This window comes from Calidris pugnax, unplaced genomic scaffold, assembly GCF_001431845.1.
Source record: "Calidris pugnax isolate Ruff unplaced genomic scaffold, ASM143184v1 scaffold18, whole genome shotgun sequence".
NCBI lineage: Eukaryota > Metazoa > Chordata > Aves > Charadriiformes > Scolopacidae > Calidris > Calidris pugnax.
Window position 1 is genome coordinate 4,819,859 of NW_015090812.1, and position 17,752 is coordinate 4,837,610.

The 17,752-nt window shown below is 41.4% G+C and overlaps 1 protein-coding gene across 2 annotated transcripts in view; it reads left to right on the forward strand.

The window, feature by feature from the left end:
* Positions 1 to 102: 102 nt before the first annotated feature.
* The window catches only part of CC2D1B (coiled-coil and C2 domain containing 1B), a 34,090-nt gene continuing 16,440 nt past the window's right edge, over positions 103 to 17,752 (forward strand). The window contains exons 1-12 of one of the 2 annotated variants that reach the window (XR_001411639.1): positions 103 to 327; positions 3,283 to 3,424; positions 7,850 to 7,965; positions 8,686 to 8,805; positions 9,977 to 10,114; positions 12,216 to 12,486; positions 12,780 to 12,904; positions 13,044 to 13,119; positions 14,265 to 14,375; positions 14,694 to 14,824; positions 15,092 to 15,164; positions 17,348 to 17,460. Coding sequence is in view for 1 of the 2 variants with exons in the window: in XM_014939197.1 (XP_014794683.1) it covers positions 262 to 327; positions 3,283 to 3,424; positions 7,850 to 7,965; positions 8,686 to 8,805; positions 9,977 to 10,114; positions 12,216 to 12,486; positions 12,780 to 12,904; positions 13,044 to 13,119; positions 14,265 to 14,375; positions 14,694 to 14,824; positions 15,092 to 15,164; positions 17,348 to 17,460 (1,482 nt within the window). In the remaining variant the exon portion in view is untranslated. The remainder of the gene's footprint in view (positions 328 to 3,282; positions 3,425 to 7,849; positions 7,966 to 8,685; positions 8,806 to 9,976; positions 10,115 to 12,215; positions 12,487 to 12,779; positions 12,905 to 13,043; positions 13,120 to 14,264; positions 14,376 to 14,693; positions 14,825 to 15,091; positions 15,165 to 17,347; positions 17,461 to 17,752) is intronic. The other variant, XM_014939197.1, reaches the window with a different exon arrangement.

The following is a 17,752-nucleotide window of genomic DNA, read 5'->3' on the forward strand; positions in this document are numbered from 1 at the left end:
GGGAGGGGTGCGGCCGGGCCGGGCTCCCGGGGGAGGGCGGGGATGGGGAAGGCGGCACCGAGGGGCCTGGGCCCGAGGGAAGTGTGTTACAGGGGGTGCCCCCCAACCTTTCCCTCAGGGGGGGTGCCCGGTGCCGGTAAACGCTGCGGGTCTGTGCCGCCTGCCTTCGTCCAGTTGAGACGGGAGGGGATCCTGACACTGGGTTTCATGTGCTCTCAGTCCCTTAGAGACACGGTCCTCTGAAATCCATGAACCAGCAGCATGCTTGGCAGAAGACCTAAAAAAAGCCCTCAGGCGAAGGGCCAGGGAGCTGCAGTTGCAAAGCAGGTAAGGAAGGCGAAGGGCCAGGGAGATGTGGTTGCGAAGCAGGTAGGGAAACCTCCTGCTGCTCTTCAGGGTAGGCTTGTTCAGACTTCTCACTGCGCTTTTCCTGCTGCAGTCTCCCATGCCTTAATAAGATAGAGCAGGATCGTGAAAAAATTTAAATTGTGTGGTGCCTGTTTTCCTGCTTTGTCCTTTAGCGCGTTCTTCTTAAAGTAAATATGTGATATGCAGCAGTGGAGGTCTTGCAGGGATGCCACGCTGTCGTAATGCTGTAATCCTTACATGAGCCCTCATGACTCATGTTTATAGTATTTTCCTATCCCGCTTATATTGAGATTTGGTAATAACTTCAATAACTATATGGAGGTTTTTCTTACACCACTAAGAAAACAGAAATAAGAAGACTAGAATGTCAAATAACACATTCAGGGGCACATATGGGAGAAGATGAAGGTGCTACACCAGAGACAGTTAATTTTTAATTTTTCCTATATATAGTCTTTTTTTTTGTTGCGACAAATAGACCGATAAGCCTGTGTCCCTCTCCTGTAGCTAAAAGTGATCTTGGATGTGTCCATGATAGGGTTTTTTTTATAGTCTTTACTGCTGGATGTAGTTTCAGAAGCCTTGAGAGGTCAGAAATGTGATTTGGTCATGGTTGGCAGCTGTAGGAAGACAGGCAACTATGTCAAAATTGGAAATACAGCCAAGGCAAAATTCCAGGTACAATAGCGGAAGAAAACCAGAGTACAGTTAGAGGTGAAGAATTTGTTAGAACCAGAATGGAACTTTAGGAAGCTTTGAGGGTAGAAGTAAAAAACGTATAGAAGAGGAATATCTGGTAAAAATATAAGAAAATATGAAAAGATATGAGAATTGAATATTAAAATAGAGAAAATAGCTATGTACTCTTTGGTGATTTTTTAGGAATGAATTTTCTCATACTGGAGGCAGAATGGTTTAGTTAGAGATCTATAATGTCACCGTTGCTCTAATATGAAAGTTTGCATTTCTCAGTTGGAGAAGTAATATGTAATTTAGCTCACTTAAACGAGGGAGAAGATAAAAGGTAAAAACATCCTTCTCCCAAAAAAAGTAACCAAACTCTAAAGATAAGAGTAAATAAATTTTACAAATTTCTAATTCAATACAATAATAATTCAGCTTGTCTTACGGCATGCAGGATTGTTTCTTGAAAAAAATACATTAATGGCTTGTTCACTTGCAAATTAACTCTATTTAAACTGTTTTTCTGTTATGTAGTGTATCAACTGCAAGGTTCTTATGACCTCTTCTTTCTGTTTTGTTAAACATTTGTTTAATAGTGTTAATTTGATTGGAAATGTGCCTTAGTGAAGAGGTTGAGAAACTTAGAGCTAGAACTGCTGGATTCTGTTCTTGACCTCATTCATGACTACACTTGCTTCGCTTTCGATACTTGCAGTGTGGTAAGGGACAGATCACGTGTGCTTCCGACACATTTTGCACATTGATAAAAGGTACACATATGTCCCACAGAGCTTGAATGTTTAGATCACCATTATAAACATTGCCTAATTAAATCTTGTCCTGACTTTTTTTTTCCATTCTAAGGCTGCAAATGTATTAGTTTTGTTTTACAGAAGGGAGATGGATAAGGCAGAGGGTGGCTAACTGATCTGCCCAGTGCCTTACAGAATGTCAAGAGCGGGATCAGGGCTAGTAAACAAATAGCTGCAGGTTTTGAGTACTCTTCCTGCTCCTTGGAATCAGTATTTCTCAGCTTCATGTTCTCCTTTGGGATTATAAAAGGCTTGAAAGAGGGCCACAAAATATTTCAAGGCTATAGCCGCCAGCACCTCAGTTCCTACCAGGTTAAAAAAGAAGTTGTTATTACTGATCCACACTAGTTGATCACCTGACAGGCAGCTTCAGCTTCTGGCAGCACTTCAGATCCTGGGAAGCAGGAGGAGATTATTAACCCTTGTAACAATTAATATTTACTCCTTTGCTTGAGAGAGGCTGAACTGCTGCCTCCTTGGCCGTGGGAAGACCAGTAGGCCAACAGAGGCTTGTGGTTTGAAAAAGTCTGAGGAAAGCTACTCCACTTACCTCACAGGATGAATCTGATTCAGTTAATTCATATTTGTAAAAAAAGCTTAGCTACTTTGAATAAAAGATGTTCTTTCTGGAGCAGTTAGTATCTTAAACAGAGATACAAAAATTGGGATAAAATGGTATCTTAGAAGAATACCTTTCAGATTAAGACCTCAGAGGTTTCTCTGATACTTACATTCTTTGGTAAGACTTACAAGAATTGAGTGATAACCCCCACTACTTCGTCAAATTGTGATTACTATTATTAGTAATATTACCTGAGATGCTGTCCCTTGGCTGATGGGCTGTCCCAGGCAGTTTTTCTGCAGTGTGGTCTTGGCATTGCTGGGTTTGTAATGGCTGTGTTTCTCTGTGCGCGCGCGCTTTCCATGTGTTTATGGTTTACAGACTGAGGTAATGAAAGATAAGGGTGAGATCTCTGCAGTGTACACATGCCAGACCTGTATCGTGTGGATGATTATGGAATAGTTTTTAGCTTAGCTGTTGCAGGAACTGCCCTGAACTTCCCTGATGATATCTGCTTCATGAGGCCCAGTGTAACAGCCATAATTTTGTTTTACCTTGTTATGTTAGACTAATAAATAGGCTTGATTTTAAGAAATCATTATTGCGGAGAGTTTTAGAGGGACTATTTGTGACTTACTAAAATTTATGTACCTTACATCAGTTACGGGTGCCTGGTATACATTGTTTTGGTAACAGAAATGGTTTGATAGTGGGCTTTTTTAAAAAAATGAACAGAATCCAGAGTGCATGAAAATGTTTAAATAATCCATGCAGTGTGATGTTTTTGAGTGACATTTCTGTTCTAAATGCAGTATTTAGTTTTTTAAAAAATGTTTTATTTTCCCTTGGCTCTAGCTGGGGCTGTTTGTAGATTTCAACCCCGAAGAGATGCTGCTGGGTGCAGAGGAAGGTGAGGATGATGGGGACCTAGAAGCAGAGCTTGCTGCTCTCACAGGAGCAAAGGTGAAAGAAGGGAAGTCAAAACCAAAAGGGAAAAGTAAGTTAAAGTATCTGGATTTTATTTATTGACAACCTGAATAATTGATTAAACATGCCTACTTACAAATCACTGATTTATCTAAAAGGTTTTTTTATCACTGATAGAAGGTGAAATTGCAAGTACTCTCCCTTTTACTTTGAAAGGTTTAAGGTGTTGCTCCAGAGAAGGGGTAAGAGTTTTTTGGGTCTATGTTCTTGTAGATATAGGAAAAAGAGATACGAAGGCTAGCCAGTTTAACAGTTGACTAAGACATACTTGTTTAGCATATGAAGTCATAAAAAGCTGTAGTAAGTGCTGGAAGAATTAAAAATGGAAATAGTGTTTCTTGTGGAGGGTGGGTTGTTTGTTGTTTGGTTGTTCTGGGTTTTGTGTTTTGTTTTTTTTGAACTGAATTTACTGAATGAACGTTATATTTTTAGTGTCTTGGAGCCTGTAACCAGAAGTGAATACTCTTTTCAGAGGGAAATCCTGGAACTGACAGAATTACTGGGAGAACCCAAAAGCTTGTGTTAGGTTAGAGTGTATCTTGGAATGGGTCATTACTATTTTTAGTATTTTAAGCATCTGTTTAGTCTGGTGGTGTTTGCATGCAGCTATGCAGTGTTTACAGGATTGCTGTAAATCAGGGCTGCTGCTGAGAGGGGCAGTCTCTAGTGAGCATGCTCAGCCTCTAAGCTGGTGTACATATGTAGGGAGCTGCAGGGTGAGCTGCTTCAGGAAACTGATCTATAAAAGCAAACTTGTGTTGTGCTAGGTTTTCAGCTGAATCACTTCCTTGATCTGGTTTGCTACCTGCCTCGCTGCAAGGGAGGGGTGGCAGCAAGTGGTTAAGATGTAACAAGGAGCTTGCTGCAGGGGTGTGAGCAGATGCTGGAAAGAAGGGTTAGCAGCAGTAGTTTGACTGTAATATTTGAAGGGACATAGAATCATAGAATCATAAAATGGTTTGGGTTGGAAGGGACCTCAAAGATCATCTAGTTCCAACCCCCCTGCCCTGGGCAGGGACACCTCCCACTAGAGCAGAACATCACACAGAACAAGGAAATGAAGAATTTTAAAATATTTAGAAAAAATTACTGTATAACGAGTGTAACTGATGAGAGACAGAGAAGTTGTTTGTATCTAAAACTAAATTCTGAATCATTTCCACTCTCCAGATTGCAAGACTGTAGTAAACCCTTAAAGCTAATAAGTATAGTTGTGCTAATAAGCACAGTAGCAGAACTTCTGCCATTGGACATAGGTTACTCATGGTTAAAACATGTAGGATAGTGTTTTGAGGGTGAATCTATGTGTAGGGGGCTCTTCAATTGGTGTCACCTTTTCAAGAGCTGACTTCCTTCACACCTTGATCATGTCCCTTCATGTGTTTTTTCCATCTCTTTATTCATAAGAGGGAAATGAAACTTCAGACAGTGCAAAATTAGCATTTACTATGCCTCTACGAGGTGTGTGTTATGGTTCATAAAACTGTTTTCTGAAATCATTCACAGCTGTTCTGTTTTCCTGGTAGAATTGGGAGTGTATAGGTCAGAAGCTCGTGGAAGATGAACAATTGGACAGCTGGCACTGGGGACTCCTGAGACGTGGTTACAGTGTAATGATGGGGACGTGGTGCGTCACAGGGACAGGGTGCAGGCTGGTACCTGGAAAGGAGGAGGGTATGGGTAAGGACAGGGAGAAACAGGTGCTGTCTGGAGAGGGTCAGAAAAAAGGGACGCAGTACAGTACGTACTAGGGCTTGGTTCTTGGCTGAGCACAAGGTGCAATAATTCACTCCTGGACTTATATTGTAGAGCTGTGATGGGGAATGGGGGAATAGTGAACTCTTTCTCTAACCTGAAGATGCAGGCTGCAAAAGCTGTGCTGTTGCAACATCTTAAGTACAGAGATCTCTGCTATCTGTGACTGATAAATACCAGTTGGTCAGCCCCTCGGTGTTTGAAATTGTAGCCTCAACTTGCTGTACTGGATTAGAAGCTGAACCAACCATCCGTGTAGGCTCGGTTGGCTTTTTTGCCTCTACTGACCGCTGAAGTACAGCCAGTTGCCTCTGGATATGGGCTGCTGCCCTAGTTGCAGAGTTTTGCTATGGGTGCAACATGTTTGATAATAGGTACTGAAGCACTGATACGGTAAATTAGATTATTGGAACAGAAACAGCTTTGTACCTGCGTTAATTTTCAGCTGATTCAGCAAATGCAGGGGAAGAATGAGATTCATTTGAGATCCATTTAAATTGACTGTAAAAGTCTGTCCTGAAAATCTGTATTTTAGGCAACATTTACTGACATTGGTGAGTCACAGTCATATGTCTGCATAGGGAAGTATCGGAGGCATTTAGGTGGACAGCTGGGATTAGTGTGCAAATAGCTCCACCTTTGACAGTGCGTGGAGGAAGTTGATAGTTAAGGGAGATGTGGTTGGCACAGCATGAAGTAGATGTGAGAACTGGGCAAGAAGGATTTAAGTAGAGTTTTGAGGGTAGAGACCAGAAGCTTGAAGAGAAATTGCAAGACAAAGTAGCCAAGAAAGATTTGGAAAAGGGAAAATCTCATGGGCATGAGACAGCAATGCAGAAAATGCAGAAGTGTTGTTAGAGAGGCAGAAGGAACAGCACTTTTCCTGATTTGCTTAGCAGATCTCTGTGCCAGTGTTCTGCTGCTGCTCCTCTTGGGATCATGACAAGTATGATGCCTTGAATTTGGAGCATTCTATTTGTGTAGGCCAAGTGTGACTTTGCAGTAGTGTTTGATGTATAAAACAAGTAACTTCTCAAGGTAGGAAGATTTTCCTGTCTTCCTTTCCATGTTTGAAGACAGCAAGATAGTTTGCTGTGCCTCCTTTCTTATCATGTTAACAACCAGTAGTTTGGCTCATGGCTTGTGCTCCTCAGTAAGTCTCTAGAATTGATGTTAATGTGCATCATCGCTTTCAAAGGATAAATATGTACCCAGGTTAAGGAGAGACAGAAATATTCTTGTGCTGAAGACTGTAGATTGAGAAAATGGATTAGCTATTGTAGTCACAAGTGTACTGTAGACCCTATACAAAACTCCAAGGATTTAATTGTGGTTTTATTGGGAACTCTTTGAGCTCGGCACTATTTATGGGAACTGCCTTGAACTCTGTTCGGATTTATGTCTGTATGTGCTGTTGTAATACACACAATAACATATTTTTTGGCTTTGAAAGAAAATGTGAACAGAAGTTTTACCAGCAGGTGTGCTGGGGTGTTTAACGCAGGTGTTTGCATCTCATGTGTTAACTGTTTGGCTAACTTGGTCATATCCATACACACAGATCTTTGGGAACTGCAGTACTTTTGACTCAAATTAGTTCAACGTGAGAGAGAGAAGAAAAGGGATAGAACTGGGAAAAAGAAGTAATTTCTTTGCACTTAGAGATGAATGGATGTGGGTCACTTCAGTTCCATATGGAGTCAGAATTTATTCAGTTGGTCAGGGGCTGCACCAGGAGTGAATTAACATTTTATTAGGATAAACTGGCATGAGACAAAGGAAACAAAGCGGAAAAGTCTGACAAGGGTTCAGAGTCCAGACCTGTTAATATGAACAATCACGTCATAAATATCTAGCAACAGCTTATAACTATTTCAGATGTTTATTCCACCTGGGGACAGAGGCTGTTCCAGTAATTCCCTTTCATCAATAGAAACTTCTAATCAGGTTTATTCATCAACAGTTTATATTCATTTGCTCTTGTGCTACCATAGATTTTTATCTTAACTGAGCAGTACAGTTTTGACATAACATCCAAGAATAGTATCATTCTCCAGTTTTTCTTTGGAAAATTGAAATCTTCCGTAATAACAAAGTTCCTGTTACCAGTTATTTTTGTAAATAATATTCTAGAATAATATCATAGTTAGCTGTATCTTAAATCAACCTAGGAGCTTGAGGCGAGTTCTAATAATTTTTCCCTGAAGCAGTTGTTTCACCCAGTCCTACAGTCTTAAATGTCATTACTGTGCAAACCTACCACAGTACATTTCTTTTCTGTGGCCACACTTTCTGAGCACTGTTGTGTCCCATTGTACCTGCTAGTCTGTCATGGTGCTTATGGTTTTGCTGTTCAGGCTCCTTGTAAACAGACATTATTTCTCCCTGAGATCTAATTTTTGAGGTAGATTATTGGATGCAGTCATTTTCCTTGTCTTATTGCCTGCCTTGACTGTCACTCTCAGAAACACTAGTATTGCTTTTTTCCTGGATGGTCACTTCCCCTGTCTTTGCCCTTTATCCACAAATATACTTTCATTTACGTATGACACTATCTGATAAAGAGGGTGCAAGAGGAGAAGTCACTGCTGTCTTTCAGCTGGTAGCAACTCCTTTATATATCCAGTGACTGTGTAACTGTTACTTAGGGTTTATGGCTCCTTGTGGTTTCTTTTTACAGCTCCTCTGCCCATGGATCATATTGAAAAGATGGCTGCGGAGTGTATGAAAGACCTGAATGAAGATGACGAGGAAGAAGCAGATGATGAAGACTTGGAGAAAGATACGGACCTGTTGGTATGCATAACTTTGTTAGCAAAAGGTTTTAGTGTCTTTGGTTTCTTTTAAAAACAGAACTGCTTTTAGCAAAAATGTCTGTTAACTTTGTGGTGAGAAGCTAAAATATTGCAAAAGCATTCTGTTAGGTATAAGGCTTTTTAGAATCCAACCCCCTGCACACTGGGGTTAAGAGAATTTCCTAATTAACATTCATATGTGAGGGTCTTAGAGAAGTGGGGGGAACAGCAGGGATTCCGTTCCATGTCAGCTGGTGAAATACAGCCGGGAACATTCTCCTTAAAGTGATGTCTGTCACCCTTTTGCTGCTGCTTTGAGTGGTGCTTGGGCTGTGAGAATATCTCCCAATAAATTCTTTGTCATTTCAGTGATCTAGTTGTCAGGGTTTAGGGAAGGAGTGTTAAGCAGTGGTTTTGACTGCCACAGTTAACTTTTTGGAGAATTCAAATTTGGGTTTGAATTATCCGTGTAAAAGTACTAATCTGAACTTCTCCAGCTTCAGGTCTTTAACCACAAACTTGTGTGGTGATCCTGGAGCTGCAGTGGGGCTTTCTGTTGTGAATACAGACCAAAAAAACAGAATGTAAGATGTTTAGACTTTCTGTTTGGGTTCAAGGTCCATCCAAATATTTTGGAGCTTGAGACTTGGTTTTGTTTGTCCTTTGAGGAAGTGGAAAATTTTGAGGAAAAGCCTTTTGTTGGCTTTTATTTTTGCTTTAGGCTGAATTGCAAGAAGTTCTGGGGGTGGAAGGTGAGACGGGAAGCTGTGAGGATGAAACGATAGCAATGGAGCCATCCACAGCCGAACCAGAAAATGAGCAACCTGAACTGCAACCAGAGGTAGGAAAGAGCTTCATGTTCCTCACGGTTTTGCTGAACCACTGGTGTCATGCAGCTTATATGGGGGTCACAAACAAGGATCTAGGGAGTTCTTCTTGTCCTCAGTGGAAGGGATAACTACACTATTGCTGTCTTCTCTGTGGAAACTAGTGCTGTATTGATACAGGTGAATTTTTTCCTTTGTTCTGAGGCTGATTTTTAATGTTAGCACAGAATTGAGGAGGTAAACAGTTGGAATCAAGCATGTCTTGTCTTGTCCCTCATTATACATATGAGCATGCAGACTGCAGTTCGGGCTTCCAGAGTTTGTATCTTCCCCCTCAGAGTATTGAATGGTGCGCTGAAATTGCGACACTTGTTATAACTCAGCATCTTTGACATCGTGGTGGAATTTTTCTCAGTAGCATTATGTTTTTGGCATAATTTGTCAGTCCTCATGCAGTTAAATGCGTTATTCAGTGACTGCCATGTTTCTGTTGTGTGCTACAGATTCCAGTGCCCTGGTGCATTGGGCCCGTTAATAAATGGGTCTGAGAGCGTTTCTATAGAGATAATGGCAATAATTACATCAGTAGCCATCTGAAAGGTCTTGCAGCTGTGGAGTGTTTGTAAGTGGCTGCTTATAACTTTGCTTAGGCTGCTTTTGTCGTTGAACTAATTCCAAGTGGCTGCTTATAACTTTCCTTAGGCTGCTTTTGTCGTTGAACTAATTCCAGGGTGTAGGAGGCAGAAAAAGAGCTCTTGTAGTAAAACCAGGTTGAAGAAGCCCAGAAGGGAGTAAACTAGCATGTTTTAAAAATAAGAAAGGAAAAAGTCAAGATTTGTGCCAAAATACCCCTTCACACCCTCTGTTGTGTGGGGTTTGAGAGACTTTACTGTTCTCTTCACCTACTCCCTAACCACATGGCTCCAATTACCCCGTGTCTGTGAGTTTTCTAAATGTCTCCACCCATTCTTCTCTATTACGCCTTTGAGAGAAAGTCCAGCGGTGGATCCAGGGACCGTTAGCGTAGCACAAGTGCTCCTCTGTTCTACAGGCTGCTTCGTCCTTGCGCTCTTGATTAACGGGAGTGTGTGTGAGGAGGAGTATTTGTTTTTCAGTGCTGTGGGAAAACTTATATAAAGTTGGATGAAATAAGTTTCCTTGTTTTGTTTTATTATTTTTTCTGAGACCACCTCACTTCCTGCTGTTACCAGTGAGCTGCAACAGACAATAGAGAAGAGAATTGCTGACTACAGGACAGCAATTTCAAATGCGAAGGAGTCAGGTGAGGGTGCCAAAATACGCCGGTACGAAAGAGGCCTTAAGGTAAGTTGAGTTCTTCAGGTATGAGAATGAGGGGGAGGCAAAGTCAGTTCTCTAAAGTGTAGTTTGGAGTCTTTCCAGATGTGGGAATTTGTGGAAAGGGGAGAGAAATTCTAATAGGCTGCCTTGAGTTACTTTAAAAACGTTTCTTGTTACTTCCTACCAGTCTGATGTAACAAATGCACACAGAAAGTGTAACTTCAGATGCCTTTTGTGTATGAATTTTGTTTGTGTGGCATGTGGCTAGTGGTAGCTGGAGGCAGGGTTGGTGCTAAATGCTGGTGTTAAACCCACCTGTCTAGAGCTGAATTTGACCTGTGCATGAATTTTGTTTGTGTGGCTAGTGGTGGCTGGAGGCAGGGTTGGTGCTAAATGCTGGTGTTAAACCCACCTGTCTAGAGCTGAATTTGACCTGTGATGGCTGTTCAGTGTTACTTAAAGCAAATTTTAGGAGCTTTCTTAATACGTAAACATGCCGATTCATCACGGATGAACTAGCTTTCCACTCAGTTCTGTGAGACCAAGGAAGGTGATACCCTGAGTGTGCTGGCCGTGCTTGAAAATGAATAGAGCAGGAGTTTTCATTAAGGCAATTAAAAATTGTGGCAGGGAATGGTTTCCTTCAGCTTTGCATCTTTTCAGCCAGGTGGCGTGCTTGTAGTTAGTTGGTAGCACTGGGTGATTCCCGCTGTGCAGAGTGCCTGTATTTCCCTGTTTGCTTTCATCTGGCCTCCTGCATCACCTCAGGCAGCTCGGTCTTGTTGAGCAAAGCTTTATAGCTCAGCACTGTCCGCTGAGGGAAGAATGTGATGTCGTGCTCGCTACCCGGTGTCTTAGGGTACAAAAGGAACAACTGAGGCCAAACCCAGGGGAGGAAATGCACAAGAAAGGAGATGTCTGCGTGTGTCCACTGCCTGCTAGCTGGGAAAAGAATGTACATGAAACCACCTGACCTTTCAGAGAGCACGAGGGAGAGGCAAACCAGCTTATTTCATCCAGTAATAAAGCTTTGTGCACTGTTTGCCACTTCCTTTATTTTTCAAAGTAGGGAGTTTCCTTGTGCCTAAGCCGTGTAGCTAAAGATAATAGACTAGATCTCACTTCACAGCTCACAGTTCCTTAATTAGCGTAATGACATGCCAACTAATGGTGTCCAGTTATCTCTTGTACGTAGTTCTTGGAACTGTGAACTTTAATCTCAGCGTTTAATTCCATTTCCAGTCAGTCTGTCATCCCACACATGGAGAACAGAGAGCTGTGTGTGGGTTGCTGTACTGGTCTGAACCCCAATCTCACATGCAGTCAGTCCAAAGTATCTCTACCACTGTCACTTAATAGGTCAGACAATGTCACAGCTAACCAAAAATAGTAGTGATTCCAGCAGTGATGAGATTTTTGTTGTCGTCTTTCTGTGCTTCCATTTCAGTTCTGTGGAAGATGAAAGAAGTAAAACTTTTGGTTTGGCTTAAAGCGCATGGTGGTCCTCTGTCTGAACCTTAAATTAAAAATAAATAAATACTGAGGAAGGTCATATTTGTGGTGAAGGAAGGGTTTTTTTAAAAAAATGAGCAGCAGCACCATCTGTAACTTGTGTTACAGACAATGAGAGCTTCTTGCCATAGCTCCCCAGCTGAAGCTCCATTTCCTTTGTTAGTATTTAATGGCTTTTCTCGTTGCATTAAATAGGTTTGCAGGCTCCTTCCTTCCCTGAATCCATCCAGGCAGTGACATTTCAGAGTAGTGCATTTTATTTTGTTTTAAAGACATCTACAGTTGGTATAAATGGCTTCCTTGGTGTCACTTTTTGTGACAAAGCTGAGCGGACCCCATCAGCTATCCAGTGATTCCAGGTGTTGGGGAACTTTCAGTGGCATAGTTTGGGTAGTGAGTCCTTTGCATTGTGTTGCTCTGATAATCAGGACACCTTTCACTAATGCTGAAGTTGGCTGTGTAGAAAAAAAGGCAGCTGAAGTGCAGCAATCTGTCGTGGTGTGCATAATAGAGCCCAGCACAAATAAGGGAATGAATTTGTGTTTTAATGATTTTATGCTAGTAATATGTTTGTTGAAAATACCTATGGACTTTGCTGTTCCATCTCTGCCAGACGCTGGAAACTATGCTGGCTGCGGTGAAGAAAGGCAAAAAAATCAATGAGGAAGAAATGCCACCTCCTGTTGCAACAGGGAAGAGTTCTTCTCACTTATCTCCAGCCACGGGAGTGGAGCTAGAGAATTCAGGAGATTCAGTCGGTGTCCTGCCGGAGAATAAGGCCGAGTCTACTGCAGATGATGGACAGACCTCTCACGAGGCAGCGCAGCATCTGGAATCAGAGTCTCTGCAGGGTCATGCTGCTTCTAGCCCTACTGTGGAAACAGGTACCACGATCTGAGAGGATAAACAGCTGCACGTTATTTTAATGTTACATTTTTCTTGATATTTGTAGCGTGTAGCAAAGTCAGAACTTGTCTGCTCAATGTTTCAGATAGACTTGTCAGTGGGATGCTGAATTTCTGGCAGTGGAGTCAGTTATTGTTATAGAGCTCTTATATGCACCGTAATCCCTGTCTCTCACTTTACTTTTTCTGTGCCTCAGTTTCTTTTTTTTTTTTTAATTTAATTTTTTTAATTGGGAGAAGTGGGATTGTTATGTCTGGTTTTGTTCTCGCAGATCTCCAGAACAGCAGCACACGAGCGATACTTCTTATGAGGCAGAAGGAGTATAAATTGGCAGCTTTAAAAGCCAAGCAGCAAGGGGACCTGGAGAAAGCGAAGGAGTACATGAGGGCAGGCAAGGTATGCACACCAGAAATCCTGAGTGCTAAACATACTCTGTGCTGTACCCACGTGCATTGAGTGCCAAATACTCATTGTGGCAGGTAGCGAGTCTTGGACATACTCGAATAAATACTCTGCTTTGTTTTTTCTGCATTAGAAATTTAATGTGGTCTTAGAAGCTTTGGATAATGGGCAGCCAATAGACCTCCAGAACATGCCTCCATCTCCTCAGGGTAAGGCTTGTCTTAAAAAAACCATTTAGGAAGTCTCTCTTTGCTGTATTGGAATGATTCTGAATTTGATTGCAAAGACGAATCAAAGATCACTTAGGTCTGAGTCTTACTGCATATTCAAATTCTAATCAAGACCAGTGAAGAAATATGAGGTATCATTATTTATACTGAAGTTACTCTCTGTGAATTGCAAGTTCAGGCAGGTATTAATATCTAATATTCTTATCTTTATAACTTTAGATAATAGCAGCCAGTATTGAAGAGGAAGGGAGAGGAGGGTATCAGCACATTATCTTAAAGTTTACTGTAATATTTGATGGTGTTATGTGTTTCAACTGAAGTTGATAATGTTTCAGAGTAAGAGAGATCAACTAACAGATTGCAGTGCATTAAAGTTTAAATCTTAAAGCAAGTTATCAATATTAAAGATACTTCGATCACTGTAAGAGAGTGGGTTTTTTTAAATAATCTAGTACCATCACCGCCAATTAATATTTGGTCTGTGCAACTCAATGTTTTAAACAACTTAACTTTAGCAATTTATTCTAAGAAACTAAATGACAGATTATTCTATTTCAATAAGTCATGAGATTTGTGGCTCCTTAAGCTATAAACTGATCACCAAATGGCACTAGAGAGAAACTTCACCCGTGATATAATCTTGCCTTAAGAAGTGCAGCGGATATTTTTATACTTTTCTGAAATAACCACTATTATACAATGTCAGAAACTTGGGTGTCTGAATAGATGGTATTACTTGCTTCCCTTTTTCATTACATCTTTTGTTACTAGGATATTTTAGTCAATTAGCAATCTTGTTCACTCTTTTCCATCTGCCAAGATACCAAGTTATATTTTGGGGTGAGAATTCTTAGAATACTTGAACTGGATTTACTTTTTTTTCCTCTCTCTCTTTTCCCTCAAGAAGCACTAACCTAAATTAAATCAGCATTTCAGATTTTCATTACAAAGCATTTTCTCTGAGTAATGGGAACCTTAGACTTACCTAGCCAAGCAGATGTTGTTTTGAAGCCAAAAAGCTTTCAGGAAGATGATGTGATCAAATTGATGGTTTTCTGAGTAACATGAGTTGACTTGCTGTTTACGGAACACACTGTGAAACTTCTGCTTTCTTTGCTTTGCAGATCTTGAAAGCCAAGGAAATGTACGAGATGCATCCAGGCAAAAGGTACCAGCTCCAGGGGGAAGTTCCCAGGATCTTACAACACTTGAACCTTGCACCCAAGAAGCTCCAGGTAGGACTTTTGGGTTTCTGTAGCAAGCCATAAAAATAGCAGGGCTGGAAGGCACTTTAAGGTCTGCGCTGTCCCACTGAACTGCAGCAGGATTGAGTAAACCTGGCTAATTTTCCTGAATATTGTTTGCTGCTGATCCCATCTCTACTTTCGTTCTGGATCAAGAATGGAAGTAGAAGTTAATAAACTTTCTTTAGAAGAATTGTATTCAGAGTAAGACTTTGCAATGATGTTTTGTCTCTGCAGAAGTGGGGAAAAAGGCAGCTGATCTGTTTTGAGATTTGAATTGTGGCATTTTATTGTCTGTCTTATTTCAAGCTTCCGTGCAGCAGCCAAAAACAGTGCTGGAAGCGTTGCAGCAAAGGCTTGAGAAGTACAAGTCAGCAGCAGCACAGGCTAAAGCCAGCGGGGATGATCGGAAAGGCAGGATGCACGAGAGGATAGCCAAGGTAAAACAAGAGTGTTCCAAGCCATTTGAATTAGTTTTATTGCTGAAGACTTTTTCAAGGCTGAAATAATTTGTATTTTGTCCTTCTATTTGAAAAGTGCTCCTGCACAAAAGCTGTAAAGCTTTTAGAGTAAGGAGAAAGAGAGACAATGCATATATTATAGCAAAATACTGTGTATTCTGCAATATTTATGCTGGTTAAATACAGATGATTGCTAATTTCTAGTCAATTTGATTTTTATATCTTACTAAGTGCCTTTGGTTACAGCAATACCAGGATGCCATAAGAGCCCATAAAGCAGGGAGAAAAGTGAATTTTTCTGAGCTACCTGTTCCTCCTGGTAAGTGGGAATATGAAATGTCCTAATACCAATTTTTGTATGTCTACTGGACCCTGGAGGAGGCGTGCAGATATTGCCTCCTCATCCTGTGGAACTGCTCCTTGTTTTTCTCAGTGAGTAGGCTGGCCTTGCTGTTTGATGGTATTGTGAAACTGCTTGTTAGTATCCTCCCAAATTTTCACACTGGTAAATATTCTTGACTACTGACTGCCTGTTTGACACCACTGGAACTTGAAACTGGCCCTCTTTGAAAAGTTAAACTTAACCATGGGCAGGTGCTGAAAATGTCACCTGTCTATCCTCTGTGTTTCCCAGAGGAAAGAGTAAACTTGGGATATATTGGCTTTTTAGTTGACTGGAAAGAGATTTTTGAAACTGAAAAAGTTTGTGATGTTTCCTGTTCTGAGGCTCAGAACTGTATTTAATTTAAACATCTTGCAACACCTGACAAGTCAGATCGGTATTGCAGCTCTCATGGCTAGTAAAAGTAGTCTACAGAGATGAAACAAATCATGCCTGTGGCCACGCTGAGACAGTGACAGAGCCAGAAACTGAACCTGGTTCTTGAGATGCGCTGTGTCCTTGTTGTCTCTTCTTCAGGATGTGTAGTGCTGTGTTTGCAAATGTCTGGGCAAGGTCATCTATGAATGCTCCACCTCTGGTTTGCATGATACTGTTTCTCCCCTAGGAAGCAGCATTCCTTCTGTCTTATGCCTGAAGTATGTATCTTTTGTATCTTCTGAAAAGATACACTCAGAACTGCATAGTGGTCCCTAGATATTATTCTTTTAGTTTAGGGAAAAAGAAAGTCAAACCAAGCCTAGGAAAGGTACATGGACTTTGTGGCTTTTTTGTCACTTTCAAATGTGGCAATGGCAAGCACTGTAATAGTAGTAAAGTAGGCAGTGCCAGCTCTGTCAGGTCATGCACTGCTTTGAAGGTTCCCCGTTCTGAAGCTGTCTCTGAAAAGCAGTTTAGCATCCCTTGTTCTAGAACATGATCTGTTTCTGGTTAATTATCAGTTTCTGTAAGAGTGACATACTCCATATTTACACCCCTGAAAATATGGATAACTCCTCGGTTTCCTTGCACAGTAGCTGCTTGTTTTTCAGCTGTCATTTAGAGGCTGTATGATTTGCATTGAAGACAACCGTTGGGCTGTCAGTGGAACCAGCAATGAGATTATAATGGACTGGCAGTGCATGTCATTGCATCTGGATGATGAGAAGTGCCAGCCTGGACCTCCTTGGAGACGGAAATGCTGCTGAGTAACACATCCAATGTCACACGGTGGCAGCAGCATAGGATTCTGTGTCCTGCTTGCCTGTGTATCTTAAACTTGTTCTGTCCCTGTAGCAGCCATCTCTAGGTTTAGAAGCAGTTCAGTCATTTCTTGGCACTTCTAATGACACTAGCAACAAAAATACTTGCTGCGTCTAATGAGATAAATCCTATTAACAGACATTTTCTAGCCATGGCTCTGGGTCTCTGTTCGTGGCAGCTGACACTGAACTGGTAGTGTGGAAGTGGGAGTTTATCCTCCATCATCAAGCCTTACTCCTTTCCTTAAAAGGATAATAAAATAATGAAAAGAATTTTTCTTCATGTACTTCACATTTAACTACTGTGATTCTGCCTTACTTTGCAACCTCTGCATTGCAGTAGATTTTCAGGAGAGGCTGTGTATGTTATCCAGATGTCAGCGATGTGTTGTTTATTACTCTGTGGGGTAGCTCTGATTTTCTGCTGGACCGTGTACCCACTGGTGTAGGGCAGTGGTGAGAGGGGGAAGAGCGAGCCAGCAACATTTTGTACAATCCACTGTCCTTTTGTGCAAAAGACAGAGACTAAATTCCTTGCTGGTTCTGGGGGCATCTCTGTTACCAAAGTCTTGAGGTTGCGAGGTTCCTTGGCTGGCTGCCTGTCACTCAGCTTCAAAAACTCTGCTCTGTAATTGCGTCATTTTAACATCATCCCTTTAAGCCTGTAGATCTGTGAGATCTGAGTGTAAGCCCACCACTCAGACTTTATCAAGCAAGGCTTTGCAGCCCTGGCCTCAGTCTGGTTACACTGAATTCTGAAATATGTTAGATAATAGATGCTTTCCAGAAAAAAAAATAAAATATGGAATACAGAACATAGGTTTTATGCAACTCTCTACTTCTGTATTCTTTCCTCCTCAGGATTTCCCCCTCTTCCTGGTGTTGCAGCAACGGGTGGTGACAGCACAGTAGCTGCCGTTCTGGAAAATGCCAGCAAGCTGGCAAACATGGAGGAGAACGATGAAGAGGAGGAGGTTAGTGGGATGTGTAAAAGTTAAAATGCTGTCTCTTGTGCTGTGCAGAGATGGGGCCATTGGATTTCCAGTCAAGCTAAGGTGCTGAGATGAAATACGCTTCCCAAAATTCTGAAGAGTGCAGGATCCTCAGTAGTAATTTCAGTTTGCTTTAAGTGTAGGGGGGAAAGATGAGATGTTATTACAGTTGATACCTACAGTCTGTGAGTCCTGAGTTTGGGTCTTTTGTAACTGTCTTGTATGTGGATTTTATTTTCAAAGCAAACACTTCGGATCCTGGCCACCCCTTTAT